Source organism: Microcaecilia unicolor, chromosome 3, assembly GCF_901765095.1.
Source record: "Microcaecilia unicolor chromosome 3, aMicUni1.1, whole genome shotgun sequence".
Taxonomy (NCBI): domain Eukaryota; kingdom Metazoa; phylum Chordata; class Amphibia; order Gymnophiona; family Siphonopidae; genus Microcaecilia; species Microcaecilia unicolor.
The window spans coordinates 350,608,170-350,629,810 of record NC_044033.1 but is presented as its reverse complement, the minus strand read 5'-3'; the positions used below and the strand labels follow the sequence as shown (position 1 = coordinate 350,629,810).

The 21,641-nt window shown below is 45.9% G+C and overlaps 1 protein-coding gene across 2 annotated transcripts in view; it reads left to right on the top strand.

Moving 5' to 3' along the window:
• The window catches only part of PHACTR2 (phosphatase and actin regulator 2), a 237,959-nt gene that overhangs the window by 204,789 nt on the left and 11,529 nt on the right, over nucleotides 1-21,641 (top strand). For both annotated transcript variants that reach the window (XR_003941615.1, XM_030198490.1), the window contains exon 12: nucleotides 20,681-20,757. Coding sequence is in view for 1 of the 2 variants with exons in the window: in XM_030198490.1 (XP_030054350.1) it covers nucleotides 20,681-20,757 (77 nt within the window). In the remaining variant the exon portion in view is untranslated. The remainder of the gene's footprint in view (nucleotides 1-20,680; nucleotides 20,758-21,641) is intronic.

The following is a 21,641-nucleotide window of genomic DNA, read 5'->3' as shown; positions in this document are numbered from 1 at the left end:
TATAATGATCGACTTGCCCGTAAAATCCATCCCTTAAACCAAAACCGAGAAAGCACTTTGAATAAATATGGCCAATGCACTCTGTTGAAGGCCTGTTTGGTGTCTAAACTTACAAGCACGGCCAGTATCTACTGGAATTGTTAGTGGGTAATGGCAAGGAGAATCTTGCATATGTTAAGGACTTAGTGACGTGATTGAACAAATCCCACTTGCATGTCTGCTACCTTTCTTTGGAATAAACTTGCCTATCCTGTTTACAAAAATTTTTGCAATTAATTTTAGGTCGACATTTAGTAATAAGATTGGCCTATAGGAGTCCGCTTGTTCTCTGGGCTTGTTTTACTTAACAACGGACTTTGGGAATGGGTCACGTGGCATAGTTATACGTTTGACGGTAACTAGCGGTTTCAACTTCTTTTCATCTGCAGTTCATGATAGCACAACAGTGAAATGTGTTCGTTCATGACCAGTAGTTGTTACAGCCACTGTCTTTGTGCCACGCTCAGCAACTGTTCTTGTACTCGGAATATCAAAACTCATCAGTACTTCTTCCAGGTTGCAGGTTATTTTTCTTGTGTTCTTCCTGCACAAAATTAATGAATTTACCCATTTTCTCTTCCCATTCACCTGGTAGCTTTTGATCTACTGTTGTTCTAGCTCAAATAAATAAGTCATTCCGACACATAAGCTTATACACCCAGTTCACTTCTCCATAAAAATTGGAGATCTTCATGTCAATGGCTAATGCTTTAGTGGAGGAGTAGCCTAGTGGTTAGTGCAGTGGACTTTGATCCTGGGGAACTGAGTTCAATTCCCACTGCAGCTCCTTGTGACTCTGGGCAAGTCACTTAACCCTCCGTTGTCCCTGGTACAAAATAAGTACCTGAATATATGTAAATCACTTTGAATGTAGTTGCAAAAACCTCAGAAAGGCGGTATATCAAGTCCCTTTCCCCTAGTCTTCTGTTTTATGCTGATGGTAGAAACAGCCCTGCTGCTGTCTTGTTGGGTAAGTACCCATTGTTTCAGATTTACCTCCAGATTTGGCCATTTGGCAGATTTTCCTCATCGTACACGTTTCCTAGGGTGGATTTCTTTTAGTTTTTCCTCAGCTTTGCACCACTCACGGATAGACTTCTTATCAACGAAAAACATACGCCCAGATTCATGATTTCCATGTTCTTTCGCATATTCAACTGCCAATAATTTGAAGTCTGTTCATGATTTTCTTTTTGGCATTATAAATGGACAACCGATAAATTTACAGTAAACTTTGCCTTCATATCAGCTGGTCTTGCTATTCCTCCAGTCTAGCATTGTTGGCATGCTTCGGTCACCCATGCCCACACTCCTGTGTATGCACTTGTCGGCACCATGAACTGAGCATGCATGGGGAATACAGAGGTGCAGGCTATGCAAAACATAAGTACATAAGTAATGCCATACTGGGAAAAGACCAAGGGTCCATCGAGCCCAGCATCCTGTCCACGACAGCGGCCAATCCAGGCCAAGGGCACCTGGCAAGCTTCCCAACGTACAAACATTCTATACATGTTATTCCTGGAATTGTGGATTTTTCCCAAGTCCATTTAGTAGCGGTTTATGGACTTGTCCTTTAGGAAACTGTCCAACCCCTTTTTAAACTCTGCTAAGCTAACCGCCTTCACCACTTTCTCTGGCAACGAATTCCAGAGTTTAATTATACGTTGGGTGAAGAAAAATTTTCTCCGATTTGTTTTAAATTTACTACACTGTAGTTTCATCGCATGCCCCCTAGTCCTAGTATTTTTGGAAAGCGTGAACAGATGCTTCACATCCACCTGTTCCACTCCACTCATTATTTTATATACCTCTATCATGTCTCCCCTCAGCCGTCTCTTCTCTAAGCTGAATAGCCCTAGCCTCCTTAATCTTTCTTCATAGGGAAGTCGTCCCATCCCCGCTATCATTTTAGTCGCCCTTCTACTATATCTTTCTTGAGATGCGGCGACCAGAATTGAACACAATACTCAAGGTGCGGTCGCACCATGGAGCGATACAACGGCATTATAACATCCTCACACCTGTTTTCCATACCTTTCCTAATAATACCCAACATTCTATTCGCTTTCCTAGCCGCAGCAGCACACTGAGCAGAAGGTTTCAGTGTATTATCGACGATGACACCCAGATCCCTTTCTTGGTCCGTAACTCCTAATGTGGAACCTTGCATGACGTAGCTATAATTCGGGTTCTTTTTTCCCACATGCATCACCTTGCACTTGCTCACATTAAACGTCATCTGCCATTTAGCCACCCAGTCTCCCAGTCTCGTAAGGTCCTCTTGTAATTTTTCACAATCCTGTCGCGATTTAACGACTTTGAATAACTTTGTGTCATCAGCAAATTTAATTACCTCGCTAGTTACTCCCATCTCTAAATCATTTATAAATATATTAAAAAGCAGCGGTCCTAGCACAGACCCCTGAGGAACCCCACTAACTACCCTTCTCCATTGTGAATACTGCCCATTTAACCCCACTCTCTGTTTCCTATCCTTCAACCAGTTTTTAATCCACAATAGGACATTTCCTCCTATCCCATGACCCTCCAATTTCCTCTGTAGCCTTTCATGAGGTACCTTGTCAACCGCCTTTTGAAAATCCAGATACACAATATCAACCAGTTCCCCTTTGTCCACATGTTTGTTTACTCCTTCAAAGAATTGAAGTAAATTGGTCAGGCAAGATTTCCCCACACAAAAGCTGTGCTGACTTGGTCTCAGTAATCCATGTTCTCGGATGTGCTCTGTAATTTTGTTTTTAATAATAGCCTCTACCATTTTCCCCGGCACTGACATCAGACTCACCGGTCTATAATTTCCCGGATCTCCCCTGGAGCCTTTTTTAAAAATCGGCGTTACATTGGCCACCCTCCAATCTTCCGGTACCACGCTCGATTTTAAGGATAAGTTGCATATCACTAGCAGTAGCTCTGCAAGCTCATTTTTCAGTTCTAACAGTACTCTAGGATGAATACCATCCGGTCCAGGAGATTTGCTAGTCTTCAGTTTGCTGAACTGCCCCATTACGTTCTCCAGGTTTACCGTGAAGTCAGTAAGTTTCTCCGACTCGTCCGCTTGAAATACCATTTCCGACACCGGTATCCCACCCAAATCTTCCTCGGTGAAGACCGAAGCAAAGAATTCATTCAGTCTCTCCGCTACGTCTTTGTCTTCCTTGATCGCCCCTTTTACCCCTCGGTCATCCAGCGGCCCAACCGATTCTTTTGCTAGCTTCCTGCTTTTAATATGCCAAAAAAAATTTTTACTATGTTTTTTTGCCTCTAATGCTATCTTTTTTTCGTAATCCCTCTTGGCCTTCTTATCTGCACCTTGCATTTGCTTTGACACTCCTTATGCTGCTTCTTGTTATTTTCAGACGGTTCCTTCTTCCATTTTCTGAAGGCGTCTCTTTTAGCCCTAATAGCTTCCTTCACCTCACTTTTCAACCAGGCCGGCTGTCTTTTGGACTTCCATCTTTCTTTTCTAATTCGCGGAATATGTATGGCCTGGGCCTCCTACATTGTTCCTTCCTTTTCATGGGATATACAGGGGTTAGGGTTATACATGCAAAAATATGGTAGTAAAGAACCATGATTTAAGCAATTTTCAGAACCGCAGGTTGTTTCAATCTGAACAGATGTAGGCAAAATATTCCATAATGAAACCCACAGGAAACAATCTTTTAGTAGTAGAAACTAATCGAGTTTTGAAATGGCAAGGAACTCAAAGTTTGTTTGCATGGAGAAGTCTGGGTGTAGTTCTGCTAGACTGGACAATAGTTATAGTAGAAAGATAATCGGGACAGAATCCATTAAAAATTTTTAAGACTAAATGTTCTGTCCTCTGAGAGCCTCGCACTAGTTTATAATATGTGATCCTAAAATGTGTTTAATGCTTTTACTGTTATTCTCATTTCTAAGGACTTTCACTGCTGCAGTTCCCACTGCAAAGATACGTGAGCAATGCATTGTGTGTAATGTAGTTCACAGGCAATGCAGCCACACTTGTCTGTCTGTATAAGAACTATTACCACTGGTTATGCGGCCGCCCAGACCTCCTCTCTCTCTCAGCCAAGCTTGGCTCCTTTATCTACCTGCTATCATTTCCTGGCCATTCTCTGTCCTGAGAAGTCAGCCAGGTACAACCTTTCCCTCCAATCGAGGGCTGTCCTCTAGGACCACCCCTTGCTACCCGATGGCAGGCTCTGTCCCCGTTGGTCTTTGCCCCCTCCTCCCTGGGCCTGTGTGAGCCCTTCTTAGCCTCTCCCTCCCCCTCGCCATGAGGCATTCTCCATCTTGCTCAAACAGCACTTGTCCTGCTTCACTCCTTGGAACGAACTTGGTTTTTTACCTTGAAAATATCTCTCTAATGAGATATCGCACACTCCAGTCATCCAGCTCTGAGATACTTCTATCTGCTCAACTATTTCCCACCTCTGCAATAAAGTCGCCTCTCTTCAGATTTCCACCTCCAACCACTGATACAGCTCTCAGAATTATGGAGTCTCTGTGCCCAGGGGCCACACTTCTGAACATCATGACTGTGAGTAAATTATCTGTGATTTATTCAATAAAAGGAAACTTCAGAAAATAATAGAGACTTCAGGTGTGCTCTGGTGTGCCAAGGTTATACTTCAAGATATCAGGACTTTACAGTAACAAGTTTTGAGAGGCTTGACACTAAACATAGTGCTTTAAAATGAATTCTGAATTTTTAACTGGTAACCAGTGAAGAGTCTGTAATAATGGTGTAATGTGATCATATTTAGTTTTTAAAAAATTAATATAGCTGCAGTATTTTGAAGTAATTGAAGCCTTGTCAAAGATTTAGAAGTTAAGCCCAAATAAAGTGAGTTACAGTAGTCAATTTTGGAAAAAAAATCAAGGCTTGTACTAATTTTTGTAGATCATCAATTGAAAACTATGAAAGTACTTGAAGTAAATGTCTTAGATTATAAAAAATGGCCGTAGTTCATATTTATATATGAAAATCTGCATTCAGATCAGTCTAGCCAAACTCCAAGACTTTTAACTGATTTCTGAAGTATAGTCGATTTACCTTCCAATGTAGGATTTACTAAAGGAAAAGATACGTTTTTACCATTAACCCATAACATTACAGTCTTTTCAGTGGGCATGGCCATGGGAGGGGCAGGTCAGGGGCATTCACTTAAGATGCACACAGTATAACTGAATACTGGGATCAACGCTGGATTTGCACCAGGTTTCAGTTGATGTAAATCTTCGCATCCAAAATCTGGCATAGAAATTGGTTCTAAGCGTTGTTCTATAAAGAGTGCGCAACTTGGAGCGCCATTTAAAGAATAGCGTTCCACACAGATTTTTGTCAGCGCTGTTTTTTCAGCACCAGTTACTTAATCTAGTCCCTAATGTGCATAAGTAGCAGCAGCTAAGCACTATTTTGTAAGGGTGCATGTAAGTGGCATAGTGCATAAATGGAAGGGGGCATTCGAATGGGTGGAGCATGGAAGGGGCATTTACATAAGTACATAAGTAATGTCAAACTGGGAAAAGACCAAAGGTCCATCGAGCCCAGCATCCTGTCCACGACAGCAACCAATCCAGGCCAAGGGCACCTGGCAAGCTTCCCAACGTACAAATATTCTATACATGTTATTCCTGGAATTGTGGATTTTTCCCAAGTCCATTTAGTAGTGGTTTATGGACTTGTCCTTTAGGAAACCGTCTAACCCCTTTTTAAACTCTGCTAAGCTAACCGCCTTCACCACGTTCTCCGGCAACGAATTCCAGAGTTTAATTATGCGTTGGGTGAAGAAAAAAATCTTTCTCCGATTTGTTTTAAATTTACCACACTGTAGTTTCATCGCATGCCCCCTAGTCCTAGTATTTTTGGAAAGCGCGAACAGACGCTTCGCATCCACCTGTTCCACACCACTCAATATTTTATATACCTCTATCATGTCTCCCCTCAGCCGTCTCTTCTCCAAGCTGAAAAGCCCTAGCCTCCTTAGTCTTTCTTCATAGGGAAGTCGTCCCTCCTCCTGCCAGTTGGGTTTAAGCTGGCAGGAGAAAGTGCAGAAGTTCCATCCTCCGCCTCTTGACACACTTATCTCTGTGGGATGGGAAAGCAAGGTGATAGTGTGCCATGGGGGGAGGGGGGCAGCGAAAGCCAAGAACACCATGTTTATTTTGGGGGAGGCAGGAAAAGCAGACTACAGGATAAGTGGGTGACAGAAATGGCCGAGATTGCATACATACGCAACTTGTAGAGTACTGTTAGTAATACGTGCCTTTCTCACATTTAGGTACCTGCAGCTACATCAGGTCTATGGCTGATATAACTGGGGGCGCCTAGATTTTAGGTGCCCCCAATACTGGGCTGTGCTAGTATTCCATAACAGAATCCAGGCATCCAGATGCCATCATACAACAAGCTTTCACCGTGTAGCACTGGGACACCTAACCAGAGGCACCCACGTATAGAATTACCCCCTAATTCTATAACAGTCGCCAAAAATTACGTGTGCAAATTTGGGCACGCACCAAATTTGCATTTGCAATTTAAAATTGAATAATGAGCTAATTATCACCAATAATGCTGCACCAGGAGCTTTCCTCATAGCATGGGGGGTGAGGGGATACAACTTTAGTGTATAAATGAGAATAGAAAATAATTATATTGAGGCCATGTCCTTAAGTAAAACGAAGTTTGTTTTATGTGGTTTTTAATTTAATTTAATTTAATTGTTTTTTATTTTAAATGTGGCTTAGATGCTCCATTTCCAACCTAAATGCCCTACACAGAATGGAGTTTCATGTTTCTTACTGTAAGAGAAGTCCAAGAGGGCATCATGTAAATAAGAGAGAAAAAGAATTAGTACCAGAAGGATAAATTGCCTCTTCCGTTCCGCTACTTAATTATTCAGCTTGGTCCAACAGAGTGACTCATTTCTATTTCAGAAATAGATTTGAATTATCCCTGTTGTCTGTGGGCTGCTAACAGGAATCCTGCAGTTTCTGTGATTACACCCCTGATGTGTGTGACTCACTCTCCTCTAAAAGTGTGAAAGCAGACATGAGAGCTGTGGGAATTACCACTGCCTTGGTGCAAAGTTTCTTTGGAAACATGTCATTGCTGATACTGATAATTGATGCCAAGCTGTTGACAATTTCCTTTTCTTGAGGCAAGTCCTTCACAGCCTGGTTGCTTCTGAGCAGGATGTGTTTGAAGCTCCAGCAGGAGCAACACCATCATGCAGGAAACTCGGGGGCCCATGCTCAAAAGTAACCCCGGTGGTAAAAGGGGTTAGCGCTAGATTTGCACGCACACTATACACCGCCGAATGCTCAGAGAGCTTGAGCACCGAAAATGGCCGCAAGCTGCATTGTAATTTATTCAATTAGATGTTAATGAGGTCATACTATTCCTTGCTAATGCTGAAATGACAGCGCTGCAGTGCCCAAAAGGAAATGATGGTCTATAATGCTGAAAACTTACTGCCAGCTCAGGGGTAGTGTAGAGGGTTTTTGGGGAGAGGGTTTTTTTTGCTAATTTCTCACATTAAACTACAGATTTAGTCTTATTTTGCAAGTGGAAGGAAGCTCATGCAGCTTCTAAGTGCTGAACTGAGAAACAAACATGTGCACGAGTCCTAGTAAAAAAAAAAAAGTGAATGCACACATCAGCACCTGTTTATATGTGCTTAAATATGAGCCTCTCAAAAATTTAAAGCGCAAACAATTTTTAAAAGGCAGAAGAACAGTGCCAATGTGTGCTTGCACTTCCAGTTTCATCTGGCCATGCACACAAGAGCTGCGCTTACTACAGAACTCTTGTTCGCCTGTGCCAGGCACCAGGGCCGGTCTTATGCCGAGGCAGCCGCATAGGGCCCCGCGCTTAGGGGGGCCCCGCGCGGCAAGCCTCAGTCAGCCTCTTCTCAGGGCACAGACGTAAACAACAAGCCAGGTAAGCATGGCACGGCGCCGCCGCGCCATGCTTACCGCCACCCTGCCCGCCCTCTTCTTCTCCCCCCAACCAAGGAAGGATAATTTTTCTTTTAAATTTACCCTCCGTCGCCGGAATCCAGCACAGCAGCGTCAGTGAAAACGCTCCTCCCCTCCCGAGTCCCCCCGATGTCTGTAGCAGAACAGAAGCTCTTCCTGATTCCCGAGGGCGGGACAATGAGAATAAACGAATCAGGAAGAGCTTCTGTTCTGCTACAGACGTCGGGGGGACTCGGGAGGAGAGGAGCGTTTTCACTGACGCTGCTGTGCTGGATTCCGGCGACGGAGGGTAAATTTAAAAGAAAAGTTAACCTTCCTTGGTTGGGGGGGAGAAGAGGATGGCAGGAGAGGGCAGGGGGGACAGGAGGGTCGCTGGACATGGTGGCAGGGGAGGGGGGTTTCTGGACAGGGGAGGGGGGTTTCTGGACAGGATGGCAGGGGCAGGGAGGACAGGAGGGTTTCTGGACATAGGTGGATGGCAGGGGAGGGCAGAGGGGACAGGGGGGGTTTCTGCACATAGGTGGATGGCAGGGGAGGGCAGGGGGGACGGGGGGGTTACTGGACATAGGTGGATGGAAGTTGGCAGGGGAGGGCAGGGGGGACAGGAGGGTCTCTGGACATGGGTGGATGGCAGGGGAGGGGGTTTCTGGACATAGGTGGATGGCAGGGTAGGGCAGAGGGGACGGGGGTTACTGGACATAGATGGATGGCAGTTGGCAGGGGAGGGCAGGGGGAACAGGAGGATCTCTGGACATGGGTGGATGACAGGGGAGGGGGGTTTCTGGACATAGGTGGATGGCAGGGAGGACAGGAGGGTCGCTGGACATGGGTGGATGGCAGGGGAGGGGGGTTTCTGGACATAGGTGGATGGCAGGGGAGGGCAAAGGGGACGAGGGGGTTTCTGCACATAGGTGGATGGCAGGAGAGGGCAGGGGGACAGGAGGGTCGCTGGACATGGTGGCAGGGGAGGGGGGTTTCTGGACATAGGTGGATGGCAGGTGTGGCAGAGGGGACAGGAGGGTCGCTGGACATGGGTGGATGGCAGGGGAGGGGGGTTTCTGGACATAGGTGGATGGCAGGGGAGGGCAGAGGGGACAGGGGGGGTTCTGCACATAGGTGGATGGCAGAGGAGGGCAGGGGGGACAGGAGGCTCGCTGGACATGGATAGATGGCAGGGGAGGGGGTTTCTGGACATAGGTGGATGGCAGGGGAGGGCAGAGGGGACAGGGGGGTTTCTGCACATAGGTGGATGGCAGGGGAGGGCAGAAGGGACGGGGGGGGGGGGGGGTTCTGCACATAGGTGGATGGCAGGGGCAGGCAGGGAGGACAGAAGGGTTTCTGGACATAGGTGGATGGCAGGGGAGGGCAGAGGGGACAGGAGGGTCGCTGGACATGGGTGGATGGCAGGGGAGGGGGGTTTCTGGACATAGGTGGATGGCAGGGGAGGGCAAAGGGGACGGGGGGGGGTTTCTGCACATAGGTGGATGGCAGGGGATGGCAAGGGGGGGACAGGAGGGTCGCTGGACATGGGTGGATGGCATGGGAGGGGGGTTTCTGGACATAGGTGGAGGGCAGGGAGGACAGGAGGGTCGCTGGACATGGGTGGATGGCAGGGGAGGGGGGTTTCTGGACATAGGTGGATGGCAGGGGAGGGCAGAGGGGACGGGGGGTTGCTGGACATAGATGGATGGCAGGGGGGACAGGAGGGTCGCTGGACATGGGTGGATGGAGGAGAGAGAAGAAATGCTGGACATGGATGGAGGCGAGGGAAGAGTGAGGAAGGAGATGAGGTGAGGGAAAAGGAAGAGAGGAGAAAAAGTGCACATGGATATAGAAAATAGGCAGAAGCTGGATCCACTGGACAGTCAAGTCTGCGGAGGACCCAGCTTTTAGTTACGGATGTAGGGCAAGAAATGAAGAAGAAAGGCGGAAAGTAAAGAAATAAATGGAAAGGAAGCCCTGGAAACGGAGTTAAGAGGACAGATAGCAGCACAATTGGATACTGAGCCAGCATGATCAGAAAAACAAAGTCACCAGACAACAAAGGTAGAAAAAACTATTTTATTCAGGATTTATTAATTGGAATATGTCAGTTTTTGGAAATGTGCATCTGTGATATTTTTCATGTAAGTTTCAATTTTTGTAGTATTGCTGCATGCTGTTTCTGACTTCTTGAGGTTACTTTCCAGTTCAGTATTTTGCCTTCATGTGTTTTTCAGGTGTGATCAAGGAAGGTGCAGTATTCTGCAGTGCAGTGCTAGCGTATAGTTTGCAGCCATTTTTGTTTTTTTTGTTTTTTTTTCACTAGGTTGTGCACTGGTGTTTTAGAGCCCGGTGTAAGTACAGTTGCCTTTCCACGCCACGCATAAGGTTGTAGTTTGTCTTGTCCTTGGAATTAGTGCTGTTTATGGTTTCATGATAGCATTTTGCTTATTATTTCAATCAGTTTTTTTGTACAAATTTAGCGTCATTTGTCTTTATTTGAAATTTCATAAATAAAAAAATTTTCTAAAAATGGAATAATCTTATCAATGGGGTGGGGCTAGGGTGGGGGCGGAGCCAGGCTGGGGCGGGGCTATGGTGGGACGGGGCTAGGATGGGGCCCCACCAAATTGGTCTGCATAGGGCCCCGCACTTGCTAAGACCGGCCCTACCAGGCACTTTCCTCTCCTTGCTTTTGGTCTCACAGCGCGATTTAACTGTGCATGAAGTTTCAATATAGTCATCTTTGAGCATCGCTTAGCTATTCTTTTGCATTGCTGTTGCCTTGTGCGCTTTACTGCCCAGCTTTGAGCATCAGCCTCTCAGACTGGGGGCGAACCTCGTAACTCTGAGTGGTAGCTCATGCTGGCCAACAGGCTCACATGTGGGCCGATGATCAGAAGCAAACACAGGCACTAGAGGCCAATAGCGCCATACTAGTGCTTGTGTTTGCTCCCGCCCGATGATCAGAGCCGGTGAGCGAGTGTAATAACACGCTTGCCATCTCTGAATGCTAATTGTATGCAAACAAAGGTCTCTTACATTCATCCCTCATGATCAGTGGGCAGCATGCCAAACAAGGGCACCGCTACCACTGCAAACCTTACGCCAGCTCGAAGCTGGCATTAGGGTTGCTAGTGAGTAAGGAATGAGGGAGACCCGAGGTTTGACAGGTCTAGGATTTTCTCCTGGACCTGTCAAACCTAAGCCAACCCCCCCCCCCCCCCCAAAAAAAAACACAAGATCTGGAGGTCCAGTGGAGCTTCAGGCCCCCCATCCACAAAGCGCAAAAACCCTGCTAGTCCAGTGGGACCGCTAGCTTCCCCCCCCCCCCCCACATCGCACAAAAACGCCCTGGTGGTCCAGTGGGACCGCTATCTATCTGCATCCCTTCCCCCCCCCCCCCCCCCCCCCCCGCCCGGTGGCCTACCTCTCCATAGTGGTGTTAGTAGTTGGAGGAGGGAGGAACTAGCACTCCCTCCATCCTCTTCAGGTGCCTTCCCAAAATGGCGGTGTCCCGCCTGCCTGGGGCATCCCAGGATACACTGGGCAGGGTGGGATTTAACAAGTTAAGCCCCACCCGGCACATTCCAGGATACACTGGTAGAGGTAGGCCGCCGGGGAGTGGAGGATGGCAGATAGCAGTCCCACTGGACCACCAGGGCATTTTTGTGCAATGTGGAGGATGGGAGTAGGAAGCCAGCAGTCCCACGGGACCACCAGGGTTTTTGTGCTTTGGGGAAGGGGCCTGAAAGTCAACCGGACCTTCAGGTCTTGTGTTTAGGAAGGGAGGGGGCTTAGGTTTGACAGGTCCAGGAGAAAATCCCGGATCTGTCAAACCTCTTCTGCTGTTAGACAGATCCAGGTTTTTAACAGCCCGGATCTGTCAAACAAGTTCTGCAGGAAGATCCTCCCACAGAAGTACCCCTATGATCAGAGTTAATATTGCACATAAATTTGCATGCTATTTGCTTTGATCATAGGGGCGTTAATGCCCCTCGCTGTTCCAGTGCTCTTTTTAGAGTGCTGTTTGGAACAGCGTGGGGCTTCTGATCATCTGCCCACTGGTTAGTAGAGAACAGGCTGAGCCATTCCTGATTTTATTCTTATGCCATGCAGAAAGTTCAGTTTCTTAAGAGAAATCAAATACAAGTCCCTGTGTGCAGTGAGTGTAAACCAGGATTGACAGCCTCTCCTTACTGACATGGAGCTGTATGGATTCTTCTACCCAGGCACATTGATTCAGGAAGGTGAAGCTCTCAATCTTGAAACTGGACAGCAGGCTACTGCACCCATTAAAGAGCTTGAAAGCTATGCTCACTTATTCACGTTAAACTAGCATGCAGCCTTACTGCCACCCAGAGGAAGTGAAGAGAAATGCTACAGGTAACCCCTCCCACCCCCACACGCGCACACATACAGTTTTGGCAAGAAAAGTGGCAGAGCGGGTTGCCCGTGCCAGCTCCAATCTCAAAATAGTTGCCCTGACCTCCAGGGCAGTCTTGCAAGACTGCCATGAGAGGATGCAGCAGCTATTTTGAATGTGAAGCCAGCATGGGCAGGAGTGACTGGGGATTGCTTCTGCTCCGACTAGGCCACTAGACTACTAGGGCTTCTAAGGTAGGCTTGAGAAGGACCTAGGGGTGGAGGGAGCATGGTGCGAGGATCAAGGGGGCTCGAAGGGCGTGCTTTCTCTTGGAGATGTCATGCCAACCACTTGTGGTCCAGGTAGGTCAACAATTTCAGTTTCAGCCACAGATTCGATTTTGGCCAAAATTGAAAACTCTGGTTTCGGTCACCGTCTAGTAGCGGTGCTGCAAGACTACCACTAGGAGTTGCAGGCACCATTTTGGATCCCAGTGCCGGCAAGGACAGAAGAGACTGGGTATCGCTCCTGCCTAACCACTAGACAGCAGGGAATATTTAAATTATGAATGGGCGGAACCTTGGGGAGGGCTGACGGGGCCTTGGAGGACCATTCTACACTTGGGATGGGGCTTCTGGGAGGGAACATGCCATGGGGACACCTTTCAGGTCAGGGGCATGGTGGTTGGTGTGCACTATTGGGGTGGGGGGGGGGCTTGATTGGAGGGTACTGGAACAAGAACATTTTGTTATGGAGGAGGTCACGACAGAGCCTACTGTTTTTTTTTAACTGCTGACATCTTTAAGAGACAACCCAGAAGCATCAAGCTGCAGCTTGGCGGCCTGATTCTCCCAAGTGGTAAAACAACCCCAGCTATTTTACATTTATATCATGGCTTGCAGTGTGCACCAGGTATTTACGTCATTCCATGTCAAGCGATCTGGTGGTCCCTGCGCGAAGGCTGCAGTATGGGGTCAAACAAATTACTATATCTCAGCAAGTTTTGCATCGGCGAACGTAAAACTTTACCAATGTTCATTGGGGACATGTATGAATGTTCACAGAAAATTTCATCAAAATCCGTGGTGGTCGCGCAGGGACCACCAGACCACTTGACATGGAATGACCCTATAAGCATTTGCATGTTTTTCATCTATATAACACAGGGTGACTTATTTAACGCTGCATTAGAGCACTGCACCCAGCATTAGAACCCTATAATAGGCAATAAGGGGCAAATAACACGTGTTAGTGCCCTAACGCATCTTGATAACTACCTGAGTGGGGACTGTGACTGCTGGGGATGAGGAGGAAATATACCAATTCTTAATTTTTGATAAATTCATGAAAAAATGGAATCCACCTAAAATGCCTAAAATGTAATTTCACAGTTCAAAAACACTGATATACACAGAATTTTAGTACCATTTCAGTCTAGCTGCAATCTGCTCAGCCCAGTAGCCAAAGTTGAAGTCTGTAGAACACATTTAAAATAAACATAACCGTAAACATGCACGTACGCTACATTACCTTACATCACAATCATATATCCCGCAAAACCCATCAAGTCTGACGCAGGTAACAATAACCAAACTGAAGCATACTTCAAAGATTACAGTACAAAAATTCTACAATCAAAACAAAAAAAAATAAATCATATGTCCAAGCCCGGAAGATATATTTTAAAGAGAAAGTTCTTCAAAGGTCTTCTAAATTGAGAATAATCATATGTGTATCTAAGAGGAAGAGAATTCCAAAATTGCATTGCTTCATATAACTTTAACTTGTCGAACTGAGGGAAAGTTTAACAAAAATTGGTTCCTAGAAGATTAAAGTACTCCCTTTCAAAAAAGGAGAAGTGTATTCTTAAATAAGTAGGACCTTGACCATACATTGCCAAAATGGATAAAAACCTCTTTAAATTAGATCTTGCTTCCAAAGGTAACCAGTGTAAAAGTGACACTAACAGGCTGATATTCTCATATTTATCAGCTGCACAGATTACTCTGACTGCTGCATTCTGTACCTGTTGTAATTTAGTCTTCAGCATCTTAGAAAAAATACAATAGTGGAGGAGTGGCCTAGTGGTTAGAGCACCAGTCTTGCAATCAAGAGGTGGCCAGTTTAAATCCCACTGCTGTTCATTGTGATCTTGGGCAAGTCACTTAACCCTCCATTGCCTCAGGTACAAACTTAGAATATGAGCCCTACTGAGACAGAGAAATATCCAGTGTACCTGAATGTAACTCACCTTGAGCTACTACCTGAAAAAGGTGTGAGCAAAATCTATATAAATAAATAATATAGATAGAATTACAATAATCTAATTGTGAGAGTATCAAAGCCTGAACCAATAGCCTAAATACCATCTGAGTCAAAAGTTTTTGAATTGTTCTTAACTCCTTAAGCAATAGAAAATAATTTCATACTACTTTGGGCTGTTTGGATCAATTTGTGATCAAAACTCTCCCTACCACTTAGCAAAGATGCTAGACTTATAGCATGTCACCCACCTCCATTCAACAACTATTCATGCAACATTAGTCCTAATCTATATGTCAGCCCACTTCCTTTTTTTAAAATTTGATTTTATAAACGTACACATCCATAAACAGAGCAAGTACAGAAATGGAATTCCAAGAAATAACAACGTAAAGGGGAAGAGGTGTTAAAAATAATTTGTTTTAAAAAAAAAGTAATTGTAGGCTCACTGTGGAAGTTAGGTTTTTTGCTAATATGTGAAAGAAAATGTAGTACAGAGACTGCAGAATGTTGTGGATGTCACAGGTGCTTGCTGAGTCAACCTGCGTTGTCCTGGTAACCCAGAGTAAACATTCTAATGTAGCTGTTTGTGGATAGTTGGGAGGGAAGTAACTGAGTGAGTGGACATGTACATCTTGAGGTCTCCTGACAAGCCTCCAAATAGTTTTAAATTTGATTGTAATTGTAACAGAGGTTGGCAGGAGGTACCCAGGAACTGGTATGACTGTGAGTCAGTGGCGTAGCCAGACCCAGTATTTTGGATGGGCCCAGAGATAAATTAGGTGGGCCCTTCCACACCACGCCCTCCCCCCACCGGAGATTTTCACCTACCCCACATCAACATCTCTCCTCTTCCATGGCATCTCAGCATCTGCCCACCTGTTGCTGAACCCCATCTCGAGTGTATCTTACAGGTATCCCTGGTAACATAGTAGATGACGGCAGAAAAAGACCTGCACGGTCCATCCAGTCTGCCCAACAAGATAAACTCATATGTGCTACTTTTTGTGTATATCCTACCTTGATTTGTACCTGTCCTCTTCAGGGCACAGACCGTACAAGTCTGCCCAGCACTATCCCCGCCTCCCAACCACCAGCCCCGCCTCCCACCACCAGCTCTGGCACAGACCGTATAAGTCTGCCCAGCACTATCCCCGCCTCCCAACCACCAGCCCCGCCTCCCACCACTAGCTCTGCCACCCAATCTCGGCTAAGCTCCTGAGGATCCATTCCTACTGAACAGGATTCCTTTATGTTTATCCCACGCATGTTTGAATTCCGTTACTGTTTTCATTTCCACCACCTCCCGTGGGAGGGCATTCCAAGCATCCACCACTCTCTCCGTGAAGAAATACTTCCTGACATTTTTCTTGAGTCTGCCCCCCTTCAATCTCATTTCATGTCCTCTCGTTCTACCGCCTTCCCCTCTCCGGAAAAGGTTCGTTTGCGGATTAATACCTTTCAAATATTTGAACGTCTGTATCATATCACCTCTGTTTCTCCTTTCCTCCAGGGTATACATGGTGCCTGCAGTGATTTATTATTGCTGCCTGCACTGGCCCTGCAGACTTCCATCAGCCATGTCTTGCCAGACAGGAAACAAGAAATGGCATCAGCGAAGGTGGGACCCGGCCAATGGAATCTTGCAGGTCCGGCACAGACAGCAATAATGAATTACTGCAAGCGCCAGGGATGCCTGGAAGGTACATTGGGGAGGGATGGTGTCAGTTCAGATGCCAGGACACCGTGAAGGAGGAGAGATGTTGATGTGGGGTGCTGCTGCTGGGTGGGCCTGAGGCAAGAATGGGTGGTCCTGACCTTACAGAAAAGATTGCTGACCATTTTGCTACCCCAATTTATGAGCTGTGGGATGAGGCGGTTCATGTACACTGCTGCTGTCTGAGACTAGGTATTAAGAACACTGGTGCTGCTGGTGATGCAGTATTAAAGGGTCCTCTGCACGGTTTTTTTTTCTAGCAGAGAATTACTGTATCCCTGCAAAGGCAGTGGCGTACCAAGGGGGGGTGGTGGGGGCGGTCCGCCCCGGGTGCACGCCGCTGGGGGGGTGCCGCGGCGCGCACCTGCTCCTCCGAGTTCGCTAAACTTTGTTCGTTCGCTGCAGCTCCCTCTGCCCCGGAACAGGATGTTCCGGGGCAGAGGGAGCTGCAGCGAACGAATGAAGTTTAGCGAACTCGGAGGAGCAGGCGCGCGCCGCGGCACCCCCCCCAGCGGCGTGCACCCGGGGGGGTGTCATTTCACCGGAGGGGGGGGAGGTGTCATCTAGCGGGGGGGGGGGCACATCGGCGCTCCGCCCCGGGTGCCATCCAGGCCAGGAACACCACTGTGCAAAGGTTTTAATAAATTGACTAACAATTGGTGAACCTGTTGTGTGAGGAGAATAGCCAGACTGTGGGTTGAAAGTGTGAATGTCTAAATATGAAACAAAACTGGGAGGGTTAATTAGGGAACCAATCATCCTTTCTTTTCCTTAAGCTAGACAGGGACTTTTTAGATCAGGGAAGAGAGTTTGACATAACTAAAGCCAGGAATTAAACAAAGCTGTGATTAACTGAAGTATAGGAATAGTCAAATAAGGTCGTCCTTCTTTGAGTTGTTCCAGTTAGGAAGTAAGTGCGTGGGAACGGACATAGGCGGTCGGTGGCCCAATTGTTTGGGGAGGCTAAAGGGGGTGGGGTTAGGGGTGGGGCCAGGGGCGGAACTTACCTCCATAATTGTCTGACAACACACAGAAAAAAATAAGTAAAAATAAAAATAGTCACAATTAATACCTTTTATTAAATTTAGATATTAGATATGTATCATATGTCAAAGAATAAAGTGGTTGCTCAAACCATATACTAACCACAATCGCTCAACTGCAAAACATTATGCACAACTTTGTGCAAAAACACACTCAGAACCTTATTGTACCATAAATATTACACTGGGCAGACCCTAATACACCAATATACCACCCATACGGAAAATGCAGACCGTCAACAGTATGAAACAAAGGATCATAATATCATAATTCTCATGTAGAGCCACAAAACACCCTTTTAGGGTGGATAGTGTTCACAATGAGCTCCTTTTATTAACGACCATATGTAGATCCTTCAAGAGGTAGTGTGTCATGATTTAGGCTCTACACCCTTTCTGATGTTTTGGTGCCACCTCAGTAAGGCCAACACACAATTTCTCCACTGCAAAACACTATACACAAACTTGTGCAAAACACACTCATAACCTTATCAAACCATAACAGCACTAATTCCAAGGACAGGACGAGCTACAACCTTATGCGTGGAAAGGCAGCACTATAATTACACCTGGCTCTAAAACACTAGTACACACCTAGTGAAACAAAAAACAAAACAAAGAGGGCTGCAAATACTACACACTAGCAGAATACTGCATCTTTATCACACATGAAAAACACATGATACAACAGATATGAAGGCAAAGTACTGAACTGGAAAGTTACCTTAAGAAGTCAGACTCAGCATGCAGCAATACTAGAAATATTGAAACTTACATGCAAAATATTACAGATACACATTTCCAAAAGCTGACATATTCAAAACAGGTAGAGAAGTGAGCAGAACAGAATAAAGAAGGCCAGAAATGACACGTGAGCAAAGACTACGGCAATTATCACACAGGACAGGCGGAAATGTCCAAGGATGACGAGCCCTGCTGCTCCCTGCCACACCCCGGAATCACGAAGACCGACAACAGGGGGGGGGGGGGGGGGGGGGGGAGATCCAACTGCCAAGCTTGAGATCCAGAAACTTTCAATTTCGAAAGATACCAAAGCCCGTAACCAACACCACGAGAACAAGTTTTCCTGCCAAATAGTACCTCCCTACTTTTCCGTGAAGTTTTTGCGTATTTTCAGGCACCCCCCCCCCCCCGCACATGATTGTAATAACAATATTTTAAAAAATAAGCATTTGAAACCATAAGAAAAAAATAACAGTCGGAGATCACAGCACGCGAAGCCTAGACATCCATAGTCTTGGCTTGCGCCGCTCCCGCACACAACACACAGTAGTGGGGCAGAAATCTAGATAGATTGTTTAGCTCGAAGAGGTCTTTCAGTTTGCTCATTTTCTTCCTCCATTTATTCACCTGTTTAGATTTGGCCTGCGCTGCAGTGGGACCCTTCTTCCTCAGAACGGTCACCGTATCCCAATCGCTCTCTGCCATCCTATCTTAGCTTCTACTACTGCATTGAGCCCCGAAGAGCTGTGCAGTGCAGTGCAGTAGTAGTAGTAGGCGCGCCTTCCGATTCAGTCGCCGGGAGAGGAAATGACGTCAGGGAGGGGGAGAGGCTGGGAAAGTTGGCAGCTGGTTGATGTGACCCCGCAGCTCTCTTCTGTTTTACTGGTACTTCTAAATCGGCAGCAGTGGCAGAGTTAGCAATGGAACGGGAGGAAGGTAGAAGTCATGGTTGGGGCTGGGGAGGCTTAGCCTCCCCAAGCCTCTTATACCGGGCGCCTATGGGAACGGAGCATCGCAGCTGTGGACAAAAGACAATGGACGCTGGATCCGAGGAAAGGAAAGCTAGCCAACACAAGAGAGTGTTCAGCCGGCAATGCCAAGTAACTACCAGAGACTGTGTTTGTGGGGAGGGACAACAAATTGGGTACCAAGATTGACACAATCACATGTAGAGAACCGACACAAGTTTATACTTACCTGGGTGGGTTGGATCCTGTTTTATCCATTGGGCACACCAGTTTCAGGGTGAAGACATTTTGCCTTCCCTTTCTCTATTTAAGGTAGACCAATTCAGACAAAATGGCTAACTGACAAAGTACCCCTTTGGGCACACCCCTTCAGCTATGCCCTGCGTCTGTGTGCTGCAAACAGCACCAGTCTCTTGTAGGAAAATATTAGGACCTCGATGACGTCAGCAGGTGGCTTGCAAGCTGCAAGATGGAATCAGCAAGAACGCTCCTCACTGGGAGCTTCCTCCATTCCCGGAAGATGAAAAACACAGGGAAACAAGTGTCCCCACTCTGTTGCACCAATCAGGTAATACCGCTTTCCTCAGCCCACCTCCTTTGAGTTTACATTTAGAGCTTAGAATTTTGTAGTACACTATTTGTTGAAAGTAATTGTTAATTCCAGTGCTTTGGTCAAAATATCTTTCATTAAATACTTGTACTCAGGATTCTACCAAGCTATAATTGTGCCCTTCTCGCTTCACCAGGACCAATGAGAGAGAATGGTGGGCTGGAGGATATTTTAGCACCCTGTGGGGTGGGAATCGTGCACACAGCCCTTGGTATGAAGCTGCTAGTTCTAAGAGTAACAATAGCAACAATAACACACTTTGATTTAGTTTCCCACACTGACGGAAACAGTGTTGAGTAAAAAATGCTTTTCTTTTGCAAAAAACCCCCCTCCTTTATACCAACTCCCAAATTCTATAAAGTTGAATGCTCAAATTTCTGGCTAGCGTGCAAATGTGCACACACAGTATATAGAATAGTGCCAGTTACCCACCTAACTTAATTGTTAAATTCAGTGCTAATTGGCCTTACGTACCAATAATAGCCCTGAAGTGGTGGAAATTGGCACTAATTTGTATTTACAGCACTTAGACACTTTTCTATAAGTTTAGTGCCTAAATGCTAAAGTGTGCAACTACAAAAGGGGCATGAAGATGGTCGGATCAGGGGCGAGTCTTCCAGTTGCATGTGTAAGCTATAGAATATTATCACTTATGCATACAGCTGGCAACTTTAGGTATGAACATTTATAAGTGCTCTTGCCTAAAGTTAGGCGGGTGAATGCCAACATACTCTCTATTCTATAACGGCAGTTTTTCACACAGTTGCCATTATAGAATTGGTGCATAGCGCCCAATTTTTTGCACATCATTTTTGGTGCATTTTCTTGAATCTATCTCTAAATAGTCTGTTAGGAAACTTCAAAATGTGTTCCTGTATAAAGCAAGGCGATAAGAGTACTATCTGAAATCATATTTTCTCCTAATGCCGCTTAAAATGCTATTTTTATTATTTTAATTAGGCTGCAATACGGAAAGAACTGAATGAATTTAAGAGCACAGAAATGGAAGTCCATGAAGAAAGTCGACAGTTTACAAGGTACATGATGTCACATATGTTTTCACCATCCACAAACGAATATGACGTGCACTGCACATCACTGCCGGTATTACTATGTACCATTCCTGAAGCACCATCAGACGTGTGTAGCATTGTACACAGAGGAGACAGACTCTTTTCTGTGGAACTTGCAGTCTTGCCAAGACAAGGGCTGGCTCTAGGTTTTCCACTCCCTCAAGCAAAACATTTTTTGTCAACCCCCTATAGCATTTTTACTGGTTTACACCCATGCTTGCACTGTTTTTAGAATCTTTTTAATGTGCACAGATCAATTATACACACATTGAGCCCGATATTCAGACCGCGGACGTTAGCCCAGCTAACTCCCACGGTTGGCACTGAGCCTGGTGACTGGCATTGAATATCTGGTTTATTTTTTGCCGGTTCAAACTTAACCAACCAAGCTAATGTTCAGCGCTAGCCGGTGAAGTTTGAACCAGCCAAAGATAGGCCTGGTATTCACACAGCCAAATATGGCTGCCAGAGTTGTGCTGAAAATCAGTAAATAGCTGGTTATATCATGTGATATAACCGGCTTGCCACTAACCGTGAATTTTCAGCGGGTCATGGCCAGCCATGTCTTGCTGAAAATTCACAGATAGCCAGTTATGCTGCATTTAACTGGCCAGGTGCAGATCCTGGCAGGTTACATGCTTTTGAGTATCAGGGGAATTAATTCGTAGATTAACAGACATTAAATTAACTTTGCATGCAGTAAACTTTTTAAGGCATGTCAATGAGTCAAACATGCATTAACAAATGCACATCAATAGTCTTATCAAAATGATGGTAGAAATGCTGCCTGCGGTGCCCAGAGATGGTCATGGTCAAGACATACAGATAAGATAATAAGTATATGGCAC